This window comes from Falco rusticolus, chromosome 7, assembly GCF_015220075.1.
Source record: "Falco rusticolus isolate bFalRus1 chromosome 7, bFalRus1.pri, whole genome shotgun sequence".
In the NCBI taxonomy this organism is placed as follows: domain Eukaryota; kingdom Metazoa; phylum Chordata; class Aves; order Falconiformes; family Falconidae; genus Falco; species Falco rusticolus.
Window position 1 is genome coordinate 57,074,036 of NC_051193.1, and position 23,510 is coordinate 57,097,545.

The 23,510-nt window shown below is 36.2% G+C and overlaps 1 protein-coding gene across 1 annotated transcript in view; it reads left to right on the forward strand.

The window, feature by feature from the left end:
- The window catches only part of AQR (aquarius intron-binding spliceosomal factor), a 55,507-nt gene that overhangs the window by 1,891 nt on the left and 30,106 nt on the right, over positions 1-23,510 (forward strand). The window contains exons 3-19 of the mRNA XM_037393293.1: positions 303-343; positions 1,305-1,340; positions 3,445-3,565; positions 4,885-5,025; positions 6,625-6,693; positions 7,191-7,291; positions 7,957-8,033; positions 9,282-9,346; positions 11,262-11,378; positions 12,321-12,434; positions 13,242-13,345; positions 14,140-14,242; positions 15,284-15,404; positions 18,320-18,461; positions 19,258-19,436; positions 21,216-21,383; positions 21,800-21,969. Coding sequence (XP_037249190.1) covers positions 303-343; positions 1,305-1,340; positions 3,445-3,565; positions 4,885-5,025; positions 6,625-6,693; positions 7,191-7,291; positions 7,957-8,033; positions 9,282-9,346; positions 11,262-11,378; positions 12,321-12,434; positions 13,242-13,345; positions 14,140-14,242; positions 15,284-15,404; positions 18,320-18,461; positions 19,258-19,436; positions 21,216-21,383; positions 21,800-21,969 — 1,869 coding nt within the window. The remainder of the gene's footprint in view (positions 1-302; positions 344-1,304; positions 1,341-3,444; positions 3,566-4,884; positions 5,026-6,624; positions 6,694-7,190; positions 7,292-7,956; positions 8,034-9,281; positions 9,347-11,261; positions 11,379-12,320; positions 12,435-13,241; positions 13,346-14,139; positions 14,243-15,283; positions 15,405-18,319; positions 18,462-19,257; positions 19,437-21,215; positions 21,384-21,799; positions 21,970-23,510) is intronic.

A 23,510-nucleotide genomic window follows, 5' to 3' on the forward strand; every position in this document is an offset into this window, starting at 1 on the left:
ATCTCAGTGAGGTGTAGGTTATTCTTTCAGAATAACTTGAATGAAGGTCCTGTCAGTTTTCTATCGTTGTATGCCTTCTCCTAAGTTGATTAACTTCCTTTGTGAGAGTGTATGTCTATGAAGCTTTAGGACTCTTCAGAGCTGAGACATAGTTGTTACAGCATTTTGGTCAAATAGCAGTAAGCAGAGAGTAATTAATTTAGAGTAACTTTGAGTGCGTAAGATGTTTTAATGCATTTCTAATCACTTTATGAAGTACATAAAGTTCTTGACCATTTTTTTGGAAATGTTCTTTCCCACAGGTTATTGAAGATGTGTATACAAAAGAAATTGTCAGGTCAAAGTAAGTACACTAGTCACTTTTGTTTATAAACAAACATTCCAACATTTTCTGCATTGAAGTGGTTTTTAATGTTTTGTAAAATATTTTAAAATGCATTAACATGTTGAAAGCAGATGAAAATTACTTGAGTGTGTTTGAATCATTTAATCATTATGGCGTTTCAAAGTCTGAATGTGGCAAAAAGAAAGTTCATGAGCTCATAATCCTTAAATGTGATGGGTGGACATAGTATTGTTTGGTTCCTTGATCTGGTAATCTTTTGTTTTTTATGTTGATTTTGTTGTGATAGTTATAGAAGACTGATCCCTTCTTTTGTCACTAAGGTGTGTAGAGGAAAAAAAATACCTGTTGAGCAGTTGCTGCCTCAAGTTTTTTCGCTTGTTCTCTGATTATTGTTACTGGGTTTTTAAAGGGCAAGTCTCATTTTAGTGAATTGTAATGTTAGATGGAAGAGACAAAAGAATTCAAGATGAACTGCATTCTATAGCTGTGTACAGAAAAGTTGTAACTGTAGTTCTTGGGAGCTTTTCTGGGGAAGTTTGAGCTCTGGAGAGAATTCTGTTTATTATTCCTTCATGAAAGTAATTAAAGAATTGCCATACAGGATCAGAACAAGCTTTCATTTCCAGTCAGTAAGAAGAGGTACTATTACAAACTGATGAAATATGTAGTTGTAGTTTTCCAGAAGACACTCTCAGCTTCTAGCAATTTATCTCTTCAAGGCTATTGGAAGCAGTGTCTTCATATTTAGAAGATCTATATGGATTTTTTTTTTAATGTAAATCTGTTTGCTTAATGAACCACATGAACTTTAGCTTCCCCAGCAGTTGCTTCTGCATTCAAGTGGTTGCACTTGCATGGAAGTGGGGGGAGCAGAAATAATTCCTAGATGTTTCTACAAAGGTGTGTATGGGAGGCTTTCTTTCCTGTGTTAATTGATTGATTTTTTTTTTTTTTTTAGGTTTGCTATTAGAAAGATAATGCTTCTTGAATTCAGGTAAGCTAATTGGAGTGAAATTTTAGGCTATTTTTTGATAGGAACCTATAAAGATGAGAAGCAGATGTAGTCAGTTTGAAAGTAGTATACTCATTTGTTCCTACTTGCTCAAGCCTTGAATTGTGTACCTAGGAAAATTACACGAGGAGAGCTTAATTTAAGGAAGAAATAATTTTATAAGCATAAGTAACATATCAGAGTATCTTGGTTTATGATTCTGAATTTCTCGTGAAAGTGAAGCACCAAAGAAGAAACTATGAATGAATTGGACCCAAGGTTTTGACCTGTAATTTGGGATGTGTCATTAAACCTTAGATCAGAACTGACTGAAGTCAGAGGAAGTTTTTGGAGTAAGACTCTTTAATTGTGCTGCAGCAACATTACTAACATTTTCTTCACTTGAAATGGAAATCTGTTTAGAAGATTCTTACAGCTACTTCAGACTTTACTGGAAGAACTTGTAAAGAATGTCTAAAATGATGTAAAATAAATATTTGCAATATTTACATGTTTAAAACCACATTATTTAATGTTCTGTTTGTCTCTGTTTTATCTCTCAAGTCTTGTAAGCAGATAGAATGAAATGGCTTTTGGTTGAGATAGATTCTTTATTTCAAAAGGCTGAAATATGTGAGTAGTACCATGTAGAACAAACTTTCCTCTGTTTCCTGCTTCTTTATTAGAAAAGGCAGAAGAAAAAACAAACTATGGTTTGAGACTAACAAATGGCATGCTGGTAGCAAGACTTTTAGAATTTGTATGCCAGCAATACCATGGGAGTTAGAGGTGTTTATTGTTTTTGTGAGCGTTCTTAATATTACCAGCCTGTAATGTAACTTCAGTACTTTACTGGTCTATAGCCCCATCTACTGCCATTTGTCCTGTAAGTGATTTTCTCCCCACCCCTGATCTGTCCATTAAGCTATCCTGTCTTCACACACGTGGTATTTTCCTGTCCTTCATGTTTATCCTCACTTGGAGGCATAATAGTATTTTTACTAAAATGTAAGTTTATTGGAATTCTGGGGTGAAATGATGTGTGGAGCTCTGTGGATTTTTGGGGAGGGGTTCCCCACTCCTGTTGGCAGATCCAGGCTCTTGGGAAGCAGTATGTATTTTATCTTGTATATGCCTGTTTATGTGTCTCAGCTCCATCTGAAGCTGCACATTGTGGCTGAGCTCCCAGAAGGTATAAATCCCTGTCTGACCATTAGCTAGCCTTTTGCTTCTGGTTACATACAACTCTCACTGCCTTTTTTCACCACCATCTCTGGTACTTGTCTTATGTGAAACTATTGAAGTAACTTACTGTAAGACATCAGGAACAAGGTGAAAGTGTGCTGTTGAGAATGATGGATTTAGGGATTGCCTCCTCGGGAGTAACTATCTTGCGTAACTTCAAGAAGAAGTTAAAGGAGGGAGACAGTTGTTTGTTCAAATAGTCTGTCGTCTCTAAGATCTATTTTTAAGAATTTATTCTATGAGAAGTGTGCCATATTCATGAAGAAGAAATGCTCATTGCTGGAAAGCTGCTATTTTCCAGTGTCCGGTAATTTTTTTTCACCTTGAAAACAATCACTCTGATAATACTTTAGTCATACAGTGATGTGCTATGTTTATTACCTTTATATGATAAGAAGCACAAAATCTTTCTAGATGATACCTAATTTTTTACAAGAAAGAGTATTTAATTATACAAATACTGTTGTGCAGTAGTTGTCCTTTGTGTCTTATGCTAGGAAATGCTGCATGTGGCATTCTTTATACAAGGGTAGTTTTTTCTATTTTGTTCTCCTTTTGGAAAATCAGTATGAATTCATGTTATGATTTTGTACTTGGCTGTGGCTACTTGTTACACTTGAAAACCTGGTGAGTATGTCTTCCCGGTAAGAAACTCCTCTGTCTCTTGTAGCAGTTACTGACTCTAACTAAAGTTTTGCTGCAGCGACCTAGATGAGAGGTAACTTCAGGAACTACTCACAAACTATAAAAGATGGCTTTAAGGAGAAGGAGGAAAAAACCCCTGTGAATAACTGCGCTCTTAAATGAGTGACAGATTGTGTGGGTGGCAGCATCTAATGAAATATTCTTTGTCTCTTCACAGCCAGTACCTTGAAAATTACCTATGGATGAATTATTCTCCAGAGGTGTCCAGTAAGGCATATTTAATGTCAATCTGCTGTATGGTGAATGAGAAGTTCAGAGAGAATGTCCCTGCGTGGGAGGTAACCAATTTCAATTACAGCTAGAATAGACTTTGATCTGCAAGTTGCAGCTTTTGTGGTATGCTCACTTATACTGACAGAAAGTAGCAAAGCTTGTAGTGTTAAAAGTAAATGGTACCTCAGCTGGAATGTCTCATGTGGTGAAGTGTGTATTCTTTTTGGAGGAAGCAATGGACTGGTGAAAATCACCCGATTCCTTCTAGTGCATGAGTCCTTTGTTCTGCTGTGTGATGCCTTTACATCATCATCATCATCATTTGCTTTTTTGGCACCTGACAGAAGTCAGGCATTTGGAGAGAATTCTTGCTCTGATATTGAAAGAAAAAAGGATTTTTGTATCAGTGGATATAAGAAGGCACCGCTAGAAGTCTAACATACTATCCAGTAGCATCTTGCTTAAAACCTGTGGATATGCTTTTGTAGCTTTTTTGCATGAAATTTTATAGTAAGATAATCTTTTATTCTACTTTTCTGTGTACTGTTTTTTGTAATAATAGGTTTAGAAATTATTTAAGTGTTCCTGCAAACGGTCCAGTCCTCACAGGCCATCTCAACAACAAGAGCTATGCAAGCATTATTTCAGAAGTGCAGTTACTCTGATCGTAGTGTTATTACTTTGGTGCTGGCAAAGCCAAAGGATTAGTAACTTGCTCATATGATGTCTGTGTCTGTCTTTATTCTAGCATATGTACTAGATGCAAAGTGACACGTGTCTGTTACATTCCAAGCAGCTTAATTAAATTTGTTGTTTAGTACATGGCTGCCCTTGTAAAGACACCATTTTGTCTCAATGATATCCTGTTTCCTGCTGAAGTAGCTGAATTGGGGTTCCGCAACTGTGATTAATCTCTGGTGGGTTTTACCTCCTTGCTTTTTTATAGATCACTAAACAGCTGCCATAGTTTTGGCCAAAATCTACCAATTCTCTTCTAACCAGTGTCATTGTATGATAATTCTGTGCGATCGCCAGTTGAACATTTTGGACTCGACGATCTCAGAAGTCTTTTCCAACCTAAATGATTCTGTGATTCCCACAACACAATCTACTCCAGTTGTGCTTCTTGTTGAGTTTGTCTTATGTGTCACTTGTGTTAGACTATGCAGAAGACAGTAGTCCCACTAAAAGCATTCCCACAGTGTGAGGATATTGTTAAGTCTGTTCTTGTGCTGCTTGGTCAGAATAAATGAAAAAGAGAAAAACTAATCCTTCCTTCTATAGATTTAAGTGGATTTAGAGAACTTAAACTGTGTTACGTGAATGAAGATTGAAATGGTTTGTATTGACCTGACTCAAAATCAACTTCCTCTTCTCTTTGTAGACGTTCAAAAAAAAGCCAGAATATTTTCCCTTCTTTTTCAAATGCATACTGGAAGCATCACTGGTTGAAAGTGACAGTGAATACTCTCTGCATGAACAGACAGTCCTGCTACTTTTCCTTGATCACTGCTTCAATAGTTTGGTACGTTAAAAGTAACTAATACTTCCAGTGTGTTTATGCTGTTCTGTGTTAATAGCAATTTAGTTTGAGCAGTTTAAGAGACAGATGAAGCAAAATTCCCGTTTAAGGAAAAGATGGTACTGTGGAGGGCTTTTACCTCTTTTTCGTTATTGCTTTATCTCTGTCATCATGTTTGCTGTTTTCTAACACAAGGTCATAGAAAAGACTTGAAATTGGAGGGCTGGCACTTACTGCAGTTTAAAGGCATGTATTTTGACTTGATTTTAAATGGTGCTTAAAAATAATATGTATTTATATTTTTAAAGGCACTTTACACTTAAATCAGATGACATAACTGCTATGCTCTTTTTAGTTTGTGAAATTGCACAAAATGATTTCCATTAACTATTGAGAAAGACAGTAATTTTTTTTGCTTTTAAAACCTGGTTTAGATAGTATTTCTATCTGCACTTCTGCATTAGTTTTAACAAAGCATTTGACCAAGTTGTGTTCCCAATCTACAGTTAAAACACAGTTATAGATCCCAACTAATGAGTATGGAGAATAATTTACAATTATCTGTTGTATGAAACAGTAGTCTGTTACCTCTCTTGCTACTGGGCTTTTTCTTTACTTACATTGCGCGCAGGATGTATCAAGGTTTGCACAAATAAAGAAGAAAATCATGTGTCTCAGACAAAACAATTTAGAAAGTCTAGTATTTGATTTTGGAATTAGGAAGGATTACTGGAGCCAGTAATCATCCTGAACTTTAGGCGTATAGTTTGAGGCTGTATTTTTCTGTAGTGGCCATGGTAAAATGGATCTTAATCTTAAAGGAGGGTTTGGTGGTGATTATATGGAATCCTACTTAAAGAAGGCATTTCTCATACAACATTTATGGAAGCCAGTAAAAAAGTGCCTGTGAAAGCATATTGCTGTTAGAAGCTGCCCTTTATGATACACAGAACAGGGTAGTCGCAGTAGTGTTGTAAGTAAGGAGCACTGAAGTGTAAGGTTTCAGAAAGCTGAGGGTTCAGTATTTGTCCATAAAGACATATTTAAAATGACGATGGAAGTTTTTCAGTAGTTTAGGAAAGAAAGAAAGACTTTGTGGGTCCAGATCACAGGCAGAGTTGGAGAGGGAACATTTGAAACAACAGTTGACGTTACATAAATTATAGGGAAAATTCAGTTATTTCAGATAATGGGAAGAGTGTAGATGAAGTGGGAGAAACTAGATAAATGAAGAGCTTTGGGAGAGAAAGAATAGAGTAAAAACATAGAGAAAGCACAGTAAGAAAGCTCAGGTCAAGAATAAGAAATCACTGAAGAAGGAACATCAGTTCTCGTCAACTTCTATGCTAAAAATACTTACCTGACTGTGGCTGCTGCTGAAGTATTACTAAGAACTGAAAATCCGTGAAAAGAACATAAAATGCCAAAGTCGTCAACAGTTTTTAAGTGTTACTGGGTAGGGCTATTATGCAGTTTCCTGTTAGGCAATTGTGGAATATTTTTGTGAGATGGTAATGTACATTGATGTATTTTTGTATTATAGGTGCATCAGAAAACATAAGAATTCTAAAAACATGGTTTCTGTCTGTAACTTTCTAACAGGAAGTGGATTTGATCAGAGGTCAGGTGCAGCAGCTCATTTCCTTGCCGATGTGGATGGCTCTACAACCTGTAAGCATAACCCTGTAAACTGGCAAAGCAATCTTCTAGGCATTATCGAAGTCCTATAAAGTGAATTCTTAGGGAATACCATCATGGAAGTCTAGTATTTAAAGCTGCCTGCATTGCTGTGGAATTATATTTTTGTGTGCTTGGTAAAATTCTCTTTCTTATTTGTTGCTAATTTCCATGTAGTTATAATTACTAATTAATTATGTAATTTTTCATAACACTAAGTTCTGTTGCTTGTAGCTTCTTTAAGCTATATTGTAGATAAGGCCAAGAGATCACAGGGACTAGGGAGTGGAGCTGACATCTAGCAATGGCTGGACTCTCTAGCAGTATTACTGTCTTGTTTTATAGTGGTACTTCCTGAGATGAATCTGGGACAGCTATTTATTTGCTTGTTATATTTTTTTTTTCTGTTTTAATGAGAAGACTGGATTGTATTTTTAATCTCTTGTGAAAACAAGGTTCCTTGGTGACTGAGTAACATTTTAATATTTCAGAAACGACTGGAACAAGAACTGAAAAAGACACCAAAACTAAGAAAATTCTGGAATCTAATTAAGAAAAATGATGAGAAAATGGATGAGGAGGCAAGAATGCAGTATGTTACAGAAACCTTTTTTTCCTGTTAAGTCCAAAGCCCTTAATACATACTTTTATTATGTTTCAGCTAAAATAAATTATTTCAACTAAAAAAAAAGGTTTTTTTTAAAAAAAGATGGCCAGTAAGAGTAGATCATATGTGGTCTCCTGGAAACTATTTTGTTTTCCAGCAGTCTTTATGCAAAATTCTGTTATAGAACTTAGTATTTATTTTGATCGGTGAATTTGTGATACCAAATCTTAAAGCCATACAATGAAAGGCATAAGAGAGTATTCATGTAGTTACTTGTGTTTTTTCATGTTTAGCTCTTAAGCAAACGGCTTACACAAGAATTTGAATAAATTTGTGTATATCTCACCAAAGTTAAATGTTCCAGTACTTTGTGTTGCAGTGTGGTAAGGTGTAGGTGGTGACATACATCTCCTCTTTGACTCAATAGAAGCATGGATTGCTACTCAGTTCTGCGTTAAAAATGTAGTCTCTGCTAATCTGTCTGCCTGAATGCAGAAAGAAAATTTATTATCTAAACAGTTTAGGTGTCTTTCAAAGCAACCTGCTACCATTATATAAAATTTAAAGGAGCTAAATTTGTATTACTGAAAGAAATAGTTTACTTCTAGTTTGCATTTAAGGAATATTAATTTTTTGTCATATTATTTTAGAGCATATCAGGAGAGAAGATTTCTTTCGCAGCTCATTCAGAAATTCATTTCTGTGCTAAAATCAATACCTGTCTCAGGTAACTGTGGTTCTTATGTTACTTTGTTATCTGGTAGTCTGTCTAAAATTCTTCCTTGTTGCTGAAGCAACAACCTCTTAAGGTCTCCAACCTCAGGTTGGTATCCTATCTGGATGGCTTTTAGTGAAATCCATGTCTGCCTGCATGGATTTCATTGTAAAATTAGTACTCAAATTTGTATATGCTTTAAAAATAAAATAGCAGAAAGCTACTTTAAACTTCTCTTTCTGTTCAGCATGGACTTAATAAAAAAAAATATACCTCTGGGTACTGATATTTATTGTGTGCTTACAGCCTTCTTAACAGCATTAAAGCATTTCACACATACTCTGATGCCTTGTTAAACAGGTGGTATAAATGCATATTGTAAGGCTCTATTCTGTTAGTACTGTTGATTTGTGGTAAGAACAAAAGCCTAAGTGAATTGAAATTCTGTGAGATTTGACTGTTTTTGATTTAGAAGTCATCGTGACAAGCAAAATTACATGCTTGCCTGATTTAGAATGGAAAAGTGTTTATACAGGGAAGTGTTAGCCTTTTGACAAAAAAGGCTTATTATGCTCTAAGCACAGCACAGTTTAGGTGAAATCACTTTCTGGAGTTCTGCTTTTGCTCTTAAACTCTTAGCAAACTTCAGCTCTTAAGTGAGCTGTAAGGGGAAATTCTGTGTATTGTGTCTTCCTCAGAAAGGGTACCTAATCCCTCTGTTTTCTCAGTTAACGCAAGACCTTTTAAAGAATATTTACGTTAACAGTTCTTTAGAGGCTTTAGGCAACAGATATTCATTAAAGCAGACTTGGTATGTGTTTTGACATGATTCTGAAGGCTTCTTAGTAGTCACCACTGAGTACCTTTGGATATTGTTAAGGCCTTTTGCACACACCTTGATTGCAGCTTTTAAACAGGTATTTTTGAGTACCCGGAGTTAGACGTTCTTAAGACACTTAACAGGCCATTTGGTATCTTTCTGCATTTTTATATCTCGCGTTGCTTGGGTTTCTTTCAGGGTGGATAGTAATCACTCCTGAACCTCTGGTTCCGTTACATTCTTATAACCAAAATTTTTCTGGTTTGCAATGGAAGAAGATTGTTTCAGAAAGAGAATAATGTGCTAGTTAACTTTTCAATCTTGTTAAAAGCTAATAGTGGTATATTAGTAGCACTTGCTAGATTTTGAAAGAATAGGTCAAGTACGAACATACTGTGGTGTGGATCAATCACAAAAAAATTACTTTTTTTTCTGTCTAGGTCCAATTTCTATGGACAAAGTTCATTATTGTGAGAGATTCATTGAACTCATGTTAGATCTTGAGGTAAGTTTTTAAATTGCTTCAACCTGTTTCCAGGTGTACTTATCTAGATTTTAAATGCATAAAGTCATTATTACAGCCTTACTCCAATTAGCAGGTCGTTATGTCGCAGTTGTGCATATGGTTGCTTTTGTAGCAGTGCCTCCACATTGGGAACTGACCAGTAATGTTTATAAACCAGATGAACCGTTAGAGAAAGCTAGCATCCTAAATTGCTCACCAAAGAAGACTTTGTTAATTGGAGTAGTGGTGATAATTCTGGCAATTGATGAAAATGTGTGACACTTTAATCTGCTAGGAATAACCCAGAAGTGCCCTTCCCAATGCATCATAGGTCACATAAAGTATCTTTTGTGTTGTGGGATATAGTCCTAGAAAGCGTCAGCAGTTCTGAAATGCAAACTATTGTTATTTTACTAGAATTCATTACTTAGAAGTAACAGTTTTGATGATCTAGGTTTGTTACAGAATAATAGGAGGCAGAGTGAGATTTTCCAGTATTTTTCAGCAGATACTGAGAAAGCGGGACAATTTTAAGCTTCACAGTACCAGAATTAAAAATAAAAGACATTAATTTACAATTTCTCACGTGAGTAGCAATTTCTTTAAAATAACTTCATTTAGAAGACATTCTGAAATAAGACAGTGTTCTGAAACAGTAAGCCTAGGGAACTTTAAAACGTCTTGATCTTTAACTGATACAGACTGTCCTCTGCTAAATCACTTAAGTAGCCTGTGCACTTGGGAGCAATTGAATGAATTCTTTAAGTTAGAGGTGGTTGTCTTAGGGATGTGTCTTAGGGATACTCTCATAAAAGAAAATACGTATTTGAACTTAAACTGAAGTCTGGCTGTTAGGCAAAATGCTTAGAGGCAGGACACTTAATGTCGGTTTTCACTAGGTACTACAGGAAGGTTAGAATTCAGACAGTTTGAAGTGTGTTTAAGTGACGGGAACATGTCAACGAGCTGTAATTCCAAGTGTTTCTGCCTTGGTAGCATGTACTGTGTTAATGGGTGCTTTTACCTATGTTGAGGTCTTTTTCAGAATATTACTGTTTCATCATATTACGGTATATAGACTGCCATCAAAACCTGGTGATTTGATAATTTGAAAGGAATGAGCCCATGGAAAGTTCTTAGGGTTTCCCGAGTTTGGTGTTTATAGTTACTGTGCAGGGCAATTAACATTTTCTACTAGAGATTATTTTCTTTATCTTAGTTCTAAACACCATGTTGATGCTTTTTGGCTAAATTCAGTCTGTAGATTCCATTGAGAACAACTCATTTTTCTCTTGAGTTCTTGAGGTGTACTACTGTATGCTGTTGAACAGTTGCTACGTATAGCAACTTAAGCTATTTACGTTGAGAAGAAATGTTCTCCGTTTTGTTTACAAAGAGCTTTTATAGGTTTTTAATTAAAATTTGAAAAATTCTTAGACCTAATTTGAATATCTTACAAAGAATAGTAGAGACCATACCATATTTAGAAGAAGTACAGTTTGTAGTCTTGAGAAAGACAAGCATGAAATTAATGAGTATGGAAACCAAACATTTAAAACAATGTTGAAGACGCTTAACATATCTTTGGTAGCACATAGTCATTATGTAGACAATAGTACAACAATTGCTTTATTTAATTTACTTTTATTACTGGCAGGATGCAGTCTCAGTAATGGCAAGTTTATGCTGTGCTCATCAGTCATATAAAAGTCTGTGTTCATAACAGCTTGCCTGCATAAAACCGGTGTCTTGGCTTACATAAATGCTGCTTTAATATGAGAACCTCTGTTGGGGTATTAGATATGTAAATAACTGCAGCGTTCTATCTTGATATGCCTTGAAATGGAAAACTATGAGAAACCATTTCTCACATTTTGAAGAATTGCTTATATTAATGTGAGGTTGTTTACCACAGGCTTTGCTTCCCACACGGCGATGGTTTAATACAGTGTTGGATGATTCCCATCTTGTTGTGCACTGTTACCTGTCCAGTCTTGCTAAAAGAGAAAAGGAGGGTCATCTGTTCTGCCAGGTGAGATAAAAAGATGCTGAAAATAACTTTTTCATTCTTACGCAGCTCTGAATACTGCACTTGTTTTGGTTTATATTTCTTTATTAAGACAGGCTTTTCTGTTGGATGCAAACTACATGTTTTTTTAAATCCTTCAGGCAGTATTTCTTACCTGTACCTATGTGTGTTGCTTGCTCTTACATTTCTTGTCCTCGTTTTGAACAGTTCTTAAAAGGACATTCTAGAAAACAGTGCAGCTTCTGCATGCTTTACCCCTCATGTAGCAGTTGTCACCAATGCATTCTTCAGCGCTCTTTGACCTCAGACTGTTCTACAGTGCAGCAGTTTTTCACTGTTGTCCTTCTGTTTACTCAGTCATAGACAGTATTGCTTTTTATGGCAGGATCTGGAGATCTGTCCCCTTCCCTGCATTGCAGTTGCTTTTCCTGCTGCTTGCTGTCCTTCATCTCTGGCATTTGTTCAGTTTCTCTGAGGGTCGTTATTGATGGAACACAAAGCCAGCAGCATATCTGAATAATTTTCTTCTTCTGAGCTATATGATCTCATTGAAATGTAGGATGAATTCCAGAGCGGGCATCAGAGAGGGCAGGAGGGAGCAAGACCTCTCCCTTTTGATAACAGCAAGCTGTAAGCTGGGTTCAGTGTCTCAGTGAACCTCTGGCTAGATCACCTTAGTGCAATTAGTTTCAGTTTCAAGTCCCAGTATGTAAAAGAAACTAGGTTGGTTGTGGGCAGTGCTGTAATTTCTGTGGCTTGCAAAATTTTGTGCATCAGCCAAGTATGAAATTCAGATACCACTCCTTAGTCCATTTCTTCTAAAATTTTGAGGAGCTGTTGTTTGCGTATGGTGCCCAGGTTTTTCCTCTTGAATTGTGTTTTTGTTTGTGGTGGGGTGTCTCTTAACTGTTAATCCACTAATTTATATGGATGATGATGTCGCAGCTTTTAGATATGCTTAAATTCTACACTGGCTTTGAAATCAATGATCAGACTGGAAATGCTTTGACAGAGAATGAGATGACAACAATTCACTATGACAGAATTACTTCGCTACAGGTAGGCAGGTGATTAAGGGCTTATGGGAGGGAAAGGATTTGGTTTTGTTGTTTTAGTCTAAATTGCATCTGGAACAGGCAGTAAGTTATTTCCCAAAGCAAACCCCTTACTTTTCCTCGTGTGTTACAAAATAGTTTTAACTTGAGTTTCCTATACCATGTCAAAGACACTTTGGTGTTATGTGACTAAATAATGTGCTCAAGCAAAACACGACCACTTTTGATTTGATATTATTGAGATGAACTGCTCCCATTAAATCTGTTCAGAAGGGAAAATTAAGTGCTGTAGGAAATGAATTTACAATTACACAGTAGGTGGCACCATTTCTTCAAGATCAGCACACATATGGTAGCAGTAGTGGTCCCTTGTACATAAGAGACAAAATAAAAATTCACATTATTTGTAGTCATATAAAGATGGTTACACTTTTCAGAATTTTCCCCATCAGTTTTAACAAAAAAAAAAAACCCAAAAAACCACAAGGAAGCATGGTGAAATTAAACTTGTGCCTTGTTTTTTTTAGTTGCCTACATGGCTACATGTCTGCCTCTGTTTCATTATAATGATGGAACAGGTGCTGATAGGAGAGTGTATAGAAAAGACACTGTGTGGAAGCACAGGAGTAAAGATGGTGCTAACTAAGAAAAACAGATTTCACCTGGTTTTTATTTCTGTCCTAGTAGTGTCCACAGGGTGCTACATGTTATGAATCAGAAGAAGCTGTGCTTTTTTATAACTATTTATGTTGTTATTAAGTTGTTTCATTAGTATACTTACATTCAGTTTTGGGGAATTGGTCTTTTGTAGAGAGCAGCATTTGCACATTTCCCAGAGTTATATGACTTTGCACTGTCAAATGTAGCTGCAGTAGATACTCGTGATTCTCTGGTGAAGTTATTTGGACCCCTTAGGTAAGTGATCACAATGAAATTTAACATGAAATCAAAATTCTTTGTTCTCAGTCTGCTTTAGTATAACAAATTTGTAGCCTTTTTTCTTTCTGACTTCTCATGTGACTTCTCAGGTCTTTCTGCCTTGTCATGGTGCCTTTAGGTCTGCTGAAATAGTGAGACAGGGAGCGTTTGTCCACTAGTGGTAGAGTACTAGAATTCCAGTATGAGATCAAACATTTTTGTTCATCTTTTTTCTAATGAATGTGAAAAAGTACTAATTTTCTAGGAAATAACTAGCTGCTTAAAGTAATTGTAGCAGTGGTTAACTACTCTAAGTTAATTACTAACTTTTTAAATTTAGCTTTTTTTCCCTCCATTCTGTACAAAAACTACAATAGAAATCTTAGAAGTATACCCCAGTGTTAACTGTACTGTATTGTAAATGCTGTGATTAGAAGGATAACAGTCTGTATTGTGACAGAGGCAGTGTGTGCTCTGTTGTTTGATTCTGTTTTAAGCTACATGTCTTGAAACTATAAAAACCACTCACACCTTGCTCTGTTTATTGCAGGTGAGTGGTTAGGCTACACTTGCGGCTGAACGGGCTTCGCCCATGAAGTGCTCTAGAGCGCTTTGTAACAATGCAAAAAATAACGTATCTCAAACTTCAATTAAAATCCTGATCTACAGTTGTTTGGTCGCTGATTAAATTCATAGTTGCAATTCGCTTCTTAAGAAAAAAACCTAAGCTGTGGTAAGTGCTCTTCAGTTTCAGTGTGTCACAAGCTTCTGTTCTGCCTTCCGCTGTGCAGCTCAAATATTCTCCACCGGGTGGCGTCATACCTCTGCCTACTGCCGCCCCTTGCTGAGGGGGAAGACTCGAGCTATGACAAGGAGTTTCTGCTGGAGTTGTTGGTAAAAACATAATTAATATTGCTTGTATTTCTTCTTTTGCAAACTGAAGACGTAGATAAATTTAGTAACTACACTGTAGTAAAGTAGCCATTTTATTACCTTTTGCTGAACCGCTTGTGAACCACAGCAGTGTTATAGCAGTGAAAGGTGTAGTAAGGTGAGGTTTAAAATCATATTAATTATTTGAAAAGGTTTATTTATAAATGTAGTTCCCCTGAGAAACTAGTATGTGTTGTAATTGTAAAGGTCAATAAGCAATCTCAGCAATGGTTTTGAGTTCTGGAAAGATTTTTGATCTTTATGTAATAACCTGTTTGTCCCCTTTAAAAACAAAAATACCTGCTAAAGTGGATCTAGATATTCAGTACCTATTTGGTTCCTCAAGCCTATTTGAAATACTGTTTGATGCACATAATGGGGTTTTTTATAGTAAGTGTATAACAGTAGTACTGTAGGCTTCTAATTTGATATCAGTATTAGAATGGCATAGCTGTTTTTAACATCTTTTTTGTAGGCTTATTTTGTGGCTGTTGATTTTTCTTAAAAATTGTTCATGTACTTCCCTAAGGTTTAGACGGTAGTAATACGATGCTTGCGGATGCCATGGAGAGATACTTATTCAGGTGACATACTGTAATATGGGATGAGTTTTTTTCTACCCAAGAGGAAGTTAAGACTAGCTCTTGCTGAATGAGCAGTGTTTGTTAGCTGTTTACCGTGGAAAGCAAAATAAATTTTATTTGAAGTTGACTGTCTGCTAAGCCTTGACTGAATATTTTCTGTTGTGCCATACTCTGCTGAGAAGCCAAATGATTGACTCTAGTACTATGATCAATAGCTGGACTGTATGTTTGTTCATCTTCTGATGTCACTGTGTGCATTTATTTATATGTAATTAAATAAAAAAAAATCAAAACTTCTTAAAAGAGAGAAAATGGCAAGTAACCACCAGCAGTCTTATGCCTTAGTGTGCATGTTTCAAAAGAGCTTTATTGTCCCTTTTTTAACTTAAAGAAGTTTAAAATACATCCTTTCTTTTAGGTATCCCGTCATGAACGACGAATATCTCAAATTCAGCAACTCAACCAGATGCCTCTTTATCCCACAGAGAAGATTATTTGGGATGAAAATATTGTACCAACTGAATATTATTCTGGAGAAGGTATGGTTAGTAGTTTGGTAAATGCTGAACAAGACAGTAAATGCTGCAGAAAAAGCAGTTGTGATGTCTGTGTTCATTCTGTCTTCAGAACCTACTGGAAGATGCCTAAGTACTGCATGTATCTTAGAGTAAGGTCAGCTTTTTTTGAGTTGTAAATCGGGAACCCTGAGATGAAATCGTTAGCAAGTTTATAGTTGATTTAAAGAAAAATCCAAAGGCCTATGTTTAGACAAAAAAATTTACTTGCTTGTAATCTAGGTAACAGATGTGCTGTACCGCACAGGAAGTTACTGTAAGGTGAAACAGGTTGTCAACCTGCAGCAGAAAAGCTGTTGTCTGTGCTTTGCTCTTAAGTACGCTGAGGAAAGCTTTTTTAAAAAGAGGGGGGAAAAAGGCTGATGATGGGAGGAAGTTAACACTAATTATCTTACTCTTTTAGTTCAAGGTGGAAGTGTATGCTTAGTCACTGAAAGGTAGTGTATGCACCTGAAATTCAGAATCTAGTGTTACTGCTCAGTGTGCTCATGATCAAAGTAGCAAACTGCAGGTATTGCAAGCAAGGAGTTATTTGATTTTAAGCTTTGCGATAAACGGCACATATTTTTGTTCACCAGCTTTAAAAAACTGTTTTAATGTGGATCAAGAGAATTTTCATTTGGAATCAGAAAATTTTAATTTGGAACATGGAAATTCCAAATAACAACACATTTTTGAAGACTAGTATAAAGTATGTTTCTAGTTTGAGCAGGGAGTGTTCCATACCTTCCTCCATGTAGTTTTGATTCAGAGGGTTTTTTTCGTGTAGGTATAAGCCTTAAGTTCAGCTTCTTAGCATAAATGAGGTTTTCAGGATACATTCTCTGTGAACAAGTATTAATGAGAAGAATGAGATTCCTGAAATTTCATGCCTTTAGGTAGGCAGGGTTATAGGCAGCAAAACATCTTTTTCCAAACACATCTGATACAAATGCCATCTAGAGATCTGCCCCAGAAGGGTATGATGCAGGCAGTTAAAAGCTGGTTCAGGTTCTTCTGAATAATAGGTCTGATGATGGGGTTTATCCTTTAAAAAAAAACCCAACAAAACAACAAAAATGAGACAAAGCCACTCCAAAACAAAAAAAGTGCAAAACCACAAAGCAAAAACCTCAAAGTAATTTCTGGGAAATTAATACATAAACCAAGATTATTTTTTTTTTTATTTATTTTTAATGTATGTTCTGAAACATTCAGGTTCTTAAATACAAGTTAAGGCAGCTTTAATGTCATTCAGACCGTATTGAAAGGCAGCCTTTGCAGTACTTGTTCATGCAATGTGTGTTTATTTTGTGTTTTATTGGCCAGAAATATTAATCACATTATATGTATTATTGCTGGGGCTTGGGGGGGAGGGTGGAGAAAGCAGCTCATCACACCTGTTTCTGTGCTGTTTTGTGACTTTTAATAAAGCATTAAATGTTGTTAATAGTGAAATGTAATTTTGGCAAGTAACAGTGGTTGCTAGTGGTTTCCTCCTTCTGTGGTGATCTCTTTTGCTGTTATTATCTTGTATTGATAGCAGTGCTGTGAAGCATTTCTGTTGCTGTCAGACTGTTACAAATATTTTCCTATTTTGCTTCTCTTAGTTTCAGTTTACACTTTCTCTTTTTAATCCCCATGTATTCTCCAGCCCTGATTTCAAGCAAGACAGTTTTGCTTCTGTGGTCGTGGGTTTTGTTTGTGGTGTTCTCTCTCTCTCTCTCTCTCTCTCCATATATATATATGTATACTTAGCTAAAGTAGCTAAATTATTTTGGTCTAAAACTTAAGAGTAATTCAGCCCAAGAAATATGAGCATTATTTCTATTCTTTTTAAAAAAATAAGGAAGACCAATATCTGTCTTGATAAATGCTGTGCAGCCTTAAGAAGTGTTGCTACAGGCCCTGCCCTTTGCACATATAACTGGCTTTATAGCACAGGGTTTGTTACTTGGTGTTGGGAGATGCGTTAAAAGTATTTTATCACCATGAGGCTTTCCAGAACAGAAATTACTGTGTTCTACCGCCTCTATTCAATGCCATTGTACCTCAGTGCATTTGAAAGCCAATAGGTAGTACATATAGCAGTGAAAGGTTTCAAGGATAATAATGCAAATGACAAAAGCCTGATGCTTTCACAGGTCTTGAGTATAGGTGTCAAACTGGGATGTTAGTTAGTAATGTTAAATGAGTAACATTCAAGAATTTTTATTATTGAAAATTTGCATCTAAGACTACCCTAAAGCTATGCAAGCTTTAGGACCTGTCTAGGGGTTTTAATGCTCCTTGTTTAGTTAGAGCTAGTCTTCACAGGTTTTTCATTCTCATAACAAACAAAAAAAAATTAAAAACCTATTATCAGTAACAGAAACTTTTGAGGAAAGTTGTATGTTAAAATTTGGTATCTTGGCTTAAAACTTTTTTCTACATTAATGATATTCGTGGCCTCTAATAAACATAAAAGATTGGAATTGGGGAATTGTTGGATAACAAATGGATGTTATTAGTTAATGAGCCTTTTTCATCATTACTTAATGCTGGCTTAATTCTTGTATTCCCAAAGTACCATTACTTTGCCCTGCATTTGATTTTTACAAAATCAATTTTGTTGCAGTCTGAATGCGGGGAAGGATTCAGTCTTTCAATAGTTCACTGTATTACTGCCAGAAGGATGAAAACTACTTTACTCTTGTGTGAACTTATGTAGAGAAAACCTGAAAAATGTGTGCTTTTTAGTAGTATGTATTTATAAAAGTAGTTTTTAAAATGTCCCAGGATAACAACTATGGCTGTTTCAGAATAACGTGTGTATGAATTTGTAGAACCAATATATTAATTCATCATCCTTTTTTATTTATTCTTCAAATACCTCTTCCCTTCCACCCTTACCCCCTTAGGCTGTCTTGCGCTTCCCAAATTGAATCTACAGTTTCTCACTCTTCATGACTACCTGCTGAGGAACTTCAATCTTTTCCGCTTAGAGTCTACCTACGAGATCAGACAGGACATCGAAGATAGTGTCAGTAGGATGAAACCATGGTAATATTAATTAAGTGATGCAAACCAGTCAGTTAACCTTGAGTTGTAATCAAAGTGCATTCAAGAATGAGTAACTGATGTTGTGTATATACTGAACACATAGTAACAACTATATTTTAAGTTATTACATAGATACTGTGTTTTATACTAAATTCTTCCATAAGGTGTTGCCATCCTGTGGGATCATTTTGCAAGTGTGTGTTAATACATATCCCTGTAGATGTGTTAGGACAGTATGTTGGATGCTAACAACCAACCTTTGTTGTGTTAAGATGGATGAGTTAGTTTTCCAAAAGTACTAAGCCTTGGCTGGCATTACAAAATCTGGAAACTTACCACCAACTCCTCTGGTTTATGAGAGGTGTTACGTTACTGAGTATTCTTGGATTTGCCATCTGCTACATTTTGATCCTCTTTAGATTTCAAAGGATCATTTGGTGCGATACCTGTTGTAATCAGTAGCTGCTTTTTGTTATCCTCTCTTTTTTTCTTCTCTCTGTGAGGTGCTGGGTTTTTTTATAATAATGCCACCATAAGCTACCTTTTGTTTCTTGAAATGTAAGAACAAGTCAGTTCATGTTATGCTTCAGTTCCAAAATGAAGGATTACGTGAATCTACCTCAGTAGCATGTAAAATTTAAGACTTCTACTTTTGTCTTAGAGCTGACTCAGGTAAATTGTTTCATGGTTTAAAAAGAGAACTGAATCTTATCAGATAATGACTAACAAGCTTTTGTGTTTGGGATTTTTTTTGTTTGTCTTTTTTGTTTGTGTTTGGTTTGGGGTTATTTTTTAGGTTATCGGAATATGGAGGTGTGGTCTTTGGTGGATGGGCCAGGATGGCGCAACCCATTGTCTCTTTCACAGTGGTGGAGGTGGCAAAGCCCAATATTGGTGAAAACTGGCCCATGCGAGTACGAGCAGATGTTACAATTAATTTGAATGTACGAGATAACATCAAAGATGAATGGGAAGGTACTTATATTCTTTGAAATAAGGTGCTCATCAAAATACACTTTGATGTAAGCTTATTTGTAAGAAAGGTGCTTTTTTTTAATCTGAGATACAAACTGGATGACATCAGTCTTGAAATAGTAAACATTCTGTTCCTAATGGACAAGTAAATAATAACTTCCATCTTCATTTTAGGAAAGTATAAACTTCTTAGACTCAGAATTTGGGTAACTGACTTTCAAACAGCGCATTAAGATTGGTAAATTTGTAACTGTTAAGATTCTGGCCTTTACAGGGAATATGGAAAAGTAACTTAGCATTGTAATTAGTATGCATGCTAATAATGTCATATTGAAAAGTAGTGGGGAATGTGGTATCTGTCTCATATGCAAGTGGAGAGCACAGATTTTGGTTTAATTCAGACCAGTGCATTTTAATAGTTTTCAGTATATTTGAATGTTGTTAGGAAGTACTGACTGTACCAAATACTGTTTCCTGTAAGGAGCCACAGGTGTTGCTTCTTTTGCTTGGGGAATTGAACTTTAGTTGACTGCGTTGGCAGGTGGCATAGAGGCGTGTACTTGGATTATCAGTAAATGTCATTCCCTTCTCTTTTGTTAGAGAAACCTATTAGATGTGCTGGAGCTGCATAGTGTGATTACAGGACATGTAGTACAAATGCTAAAGCTGGAGCATGTGATAAACAAGCAGATATAAGTTTGGGAATATAGATTTCTATTAAAGTACAAAAGCTGGAAGGATGGCAGCAGACTTAACTATACTGAAGGTAGCTCTATAGTGGTGCACCTAGCTTTTTAAATACTAGAACAGCCTCTGTGATTTCAAAAGCAGTAATGCCTTAATTTAATCAAAATGGTGAGGAATTAATGAATCGTTACCTGACCTAACAAGGTCTTAATGAAACTGCTTTAGTTTGGATAATATCCAGTGTGTAATGAGAAACTATTTGTTTCTTGAAAAATACAGCATGTTTACTAAATTTTGAAGGTGTCTTAGATCTTTGAGCATCTGTAGATATGCTGGAGAAAAGGATTAGTGTTCAAAATTACGTTAGGGAATTGGAGAAATTCTTAAAGTAGGCTGTGGATTAACAGGGATGAATATAAAGATTCTAAACTTCAGAACAAGTCACAACAAATGTATGTTGGGAGAGTAACTTGTTAGACAGTAGCTCTGCAGAATGACGATCATCATCACTCAAAAGCGAATATTACTTCACAATATATTACTGCTGAGGGAGAAATTAAAACACTCAACCAAGTCATGTCAGGATTTATAAACCGGAGTGTAGCATAGAAAACTAGTAACTTTCAGTGACCTTTTACCCTATTAAGTAGATAACTAAAGTAACTTTGTTTAGGATTTTGTGCCCAGTTCTAAGCATGGCACTTAAATTGTAAGAAAAACAATAATAAATTGGAGATAGTCCAGAAGAAAGCAATGAGAACGAGAGAGTAATGATACACATGACCTTTTGAGATAGGTTGTGTAACCTAAGTAAGATTATTGGGAAAAGAATAATCTTGAAATAAGTTTATTGTCATAAAACAAGCAGTCGGTTTTTCCTTTTCATATCTGATAGTAATGTGCAGCAATAGTGAAAAAATGACAGTATCCTGTGGTTCTGTATCATCAAAGTTAAAGGCATATTTTGAAACAGAAGACATTATTGTCTAAACAGGTGGGGTTTTATTTAAAAGATTTTTTTGTATGTATATATGGAATGGATAAGTGAAATGACTTTCAATCAAATCACTGAATGTTCCTTTTTGGAATCAGGTCTGCGTAAACATGATGTCTGTTTTTTGATTACGGTACGTCCCACGCAACCTTACGGCACCAAGTTTGACAGACGACGACCTTTTGTTGAGCAAATTGGCCTGGTGTATGTCAGAGGCTGTGAAATCCAGGGCATGTTAGATGAGAAGGGACGTGTTATTGAAGAAGGTACGATATACCAAAACTTGTTAGAAATAATTTTGTTGTTGTTAACAGCCTAATCATTGACTTGCTTCTCTTTTAAGCAGTACTCACTGAATTCATTACCTGCTTGAAAGAAACAAACCAATTCCTTAAGCAGCCTGAGAAAAGTTAACTAGTTTCCTCTGGTAAAATCTGATGCAATTTTATTGATTAAATAAATACAGTACATCTCATTATTAGGAATAAAATAGCTTACATTCAAAACCTTATTAGAAATGGGATGATAGCATCAAATAGGAATGCTTGTAATGCAGAAACTGGTTTAATCAATGGAATTTGTCTAAATTTCACTTCAGGAATGATTGTGTATCACTTATTTGAATGATAATCTGCTTTTAGCATTAATTCAAATTCTGATCTTACTGTTCCATTATGGGCAGGACCGGAACCCAAGCCAAGACTTAAGGGGGATTGCAGAACATACAGAGTGTTTCTGGACCCAAACCAGTATCAACAAGACATGACCAATACAATCCAAAATGGAGCAGAAGATGTATATGAGACATTTAATATAATAATGAGAAGAAAACCAAAAGAAAACAATTTCAAGGTAAGGTACTTGCTCCTTGACTCTTAGGATAAGCGTTTGTCTGAATATGCCGTACTCAGCAGTACTGAGACATGTTCATTTTAGATGCACATAGTTAGGCTTTTGCACATGGTTTGGCACCGGATTACTTCAGGAAGTTAGAGCACGTCAGCTGGTTATAAGTTGCTTCTGCAGGTAAGTACTAAAGTAACTGGAAATCAAAACACTCCTACTTCACTTAAGTGTATAATAAAACATAAGTTTAGAATTTCAGTCTTTTAGCAGGTAACTTACAGGTTAGTGTATTTGGCCTTTTGGGTAAAGGGAGTATGTGGAATGTTTTTGTTACCTGGTATCATAGTGGACTGTAGGAAGAGGAAGTAACTAATCAAAAGGTGTGGATCAGAAAAGCCTGTTAGCTTTTGGGAACATCACTGGGTCAGTTTCTTATCAGGCTTTGGAGGGTGTCAGATGAGGATTTTAGCACTTGATATATTTGATAGTCCTTAAAGAGAATGTATGCTAGCTTTGTGGAGTGAATGATGGGTTTTTTGCCTGCCGTAGCAATTTTCACACGGTTGCAGTGCATGATTCTTCAGCATTTTACTTCCTTGGTATCTTTTGTCAGGAGAGTTTTCATGGAATTTGGTCAGGGTTGCAGATAAAGCTGTTGCTAATACATGATGATACTCTGTATTGCCTATGAGTAAGATTAAAATTATGCACACGACTCTAATTCAGTTTTACATATAAATTCAGCAAATGTTGTATTTCAGGAAGCTTATCGGTACCTTAGCCTTCCTTGCCTTCTGTTAAAGAAAGACGAAAGTTTTTCAGCAAAGTTGATGTCTTTGAATTTCTAGAATTGTGAATAGGTCAAAATTAAATCTAATGTCAAGTGGTCTGTTTTTTTTTATTAGGTGGCGTAATTACAGTATCATAGAATCACTTAGGTTGCAGGGCAACTCTGGAGGTTATCTAGTCCAAGACCCCTGCTCAAAGAGGGTCACCTGCAGCAGGCAGTCCAGGGCAATGTCTAGTTGGGTTTTGAGTATCTCCAAGAACTAAGAATCCAGAACTTCTCTGGGCAACCTCTTCTAGTGCTGAATTGTCCTCACAGTAAAAAAAGTGTTTTTTTGTGTTCAGATGGAATTTAATATGTTTTAATTTGTGCCCATTGTCTCCTGTCACTGGACACTACTGAGAAGAGTCTGGCTCACTCATCTTCATTTCATCCTATCAGGTATTTATCATGTTGATATAATATCCTCTGAGCTGTCTCTTTTCCAGACTGAACAGTCCCAGTTCTTCTTTTTTACTAAGTAGCCCAGAACTGAACACAGTGCTCTGGATTCGGAGATGGTCTGCAATTCAGAGGGGCCTGGAGAAGCTTGAGGAGTGGGCCTATGTGAACCTCAGGAGGTTCAAAAAGGCCAAGTGCAAGGTCCTGCACCTGGGTCAGGGCAATCCCCAGTATCAATACAAGCTGGTGGATGAAGGGGTTGAGAGCAGTGCTGCAGAAAAGGTCTTGGGCATACTGGTGGGTGAAGAGCTGGGCATGA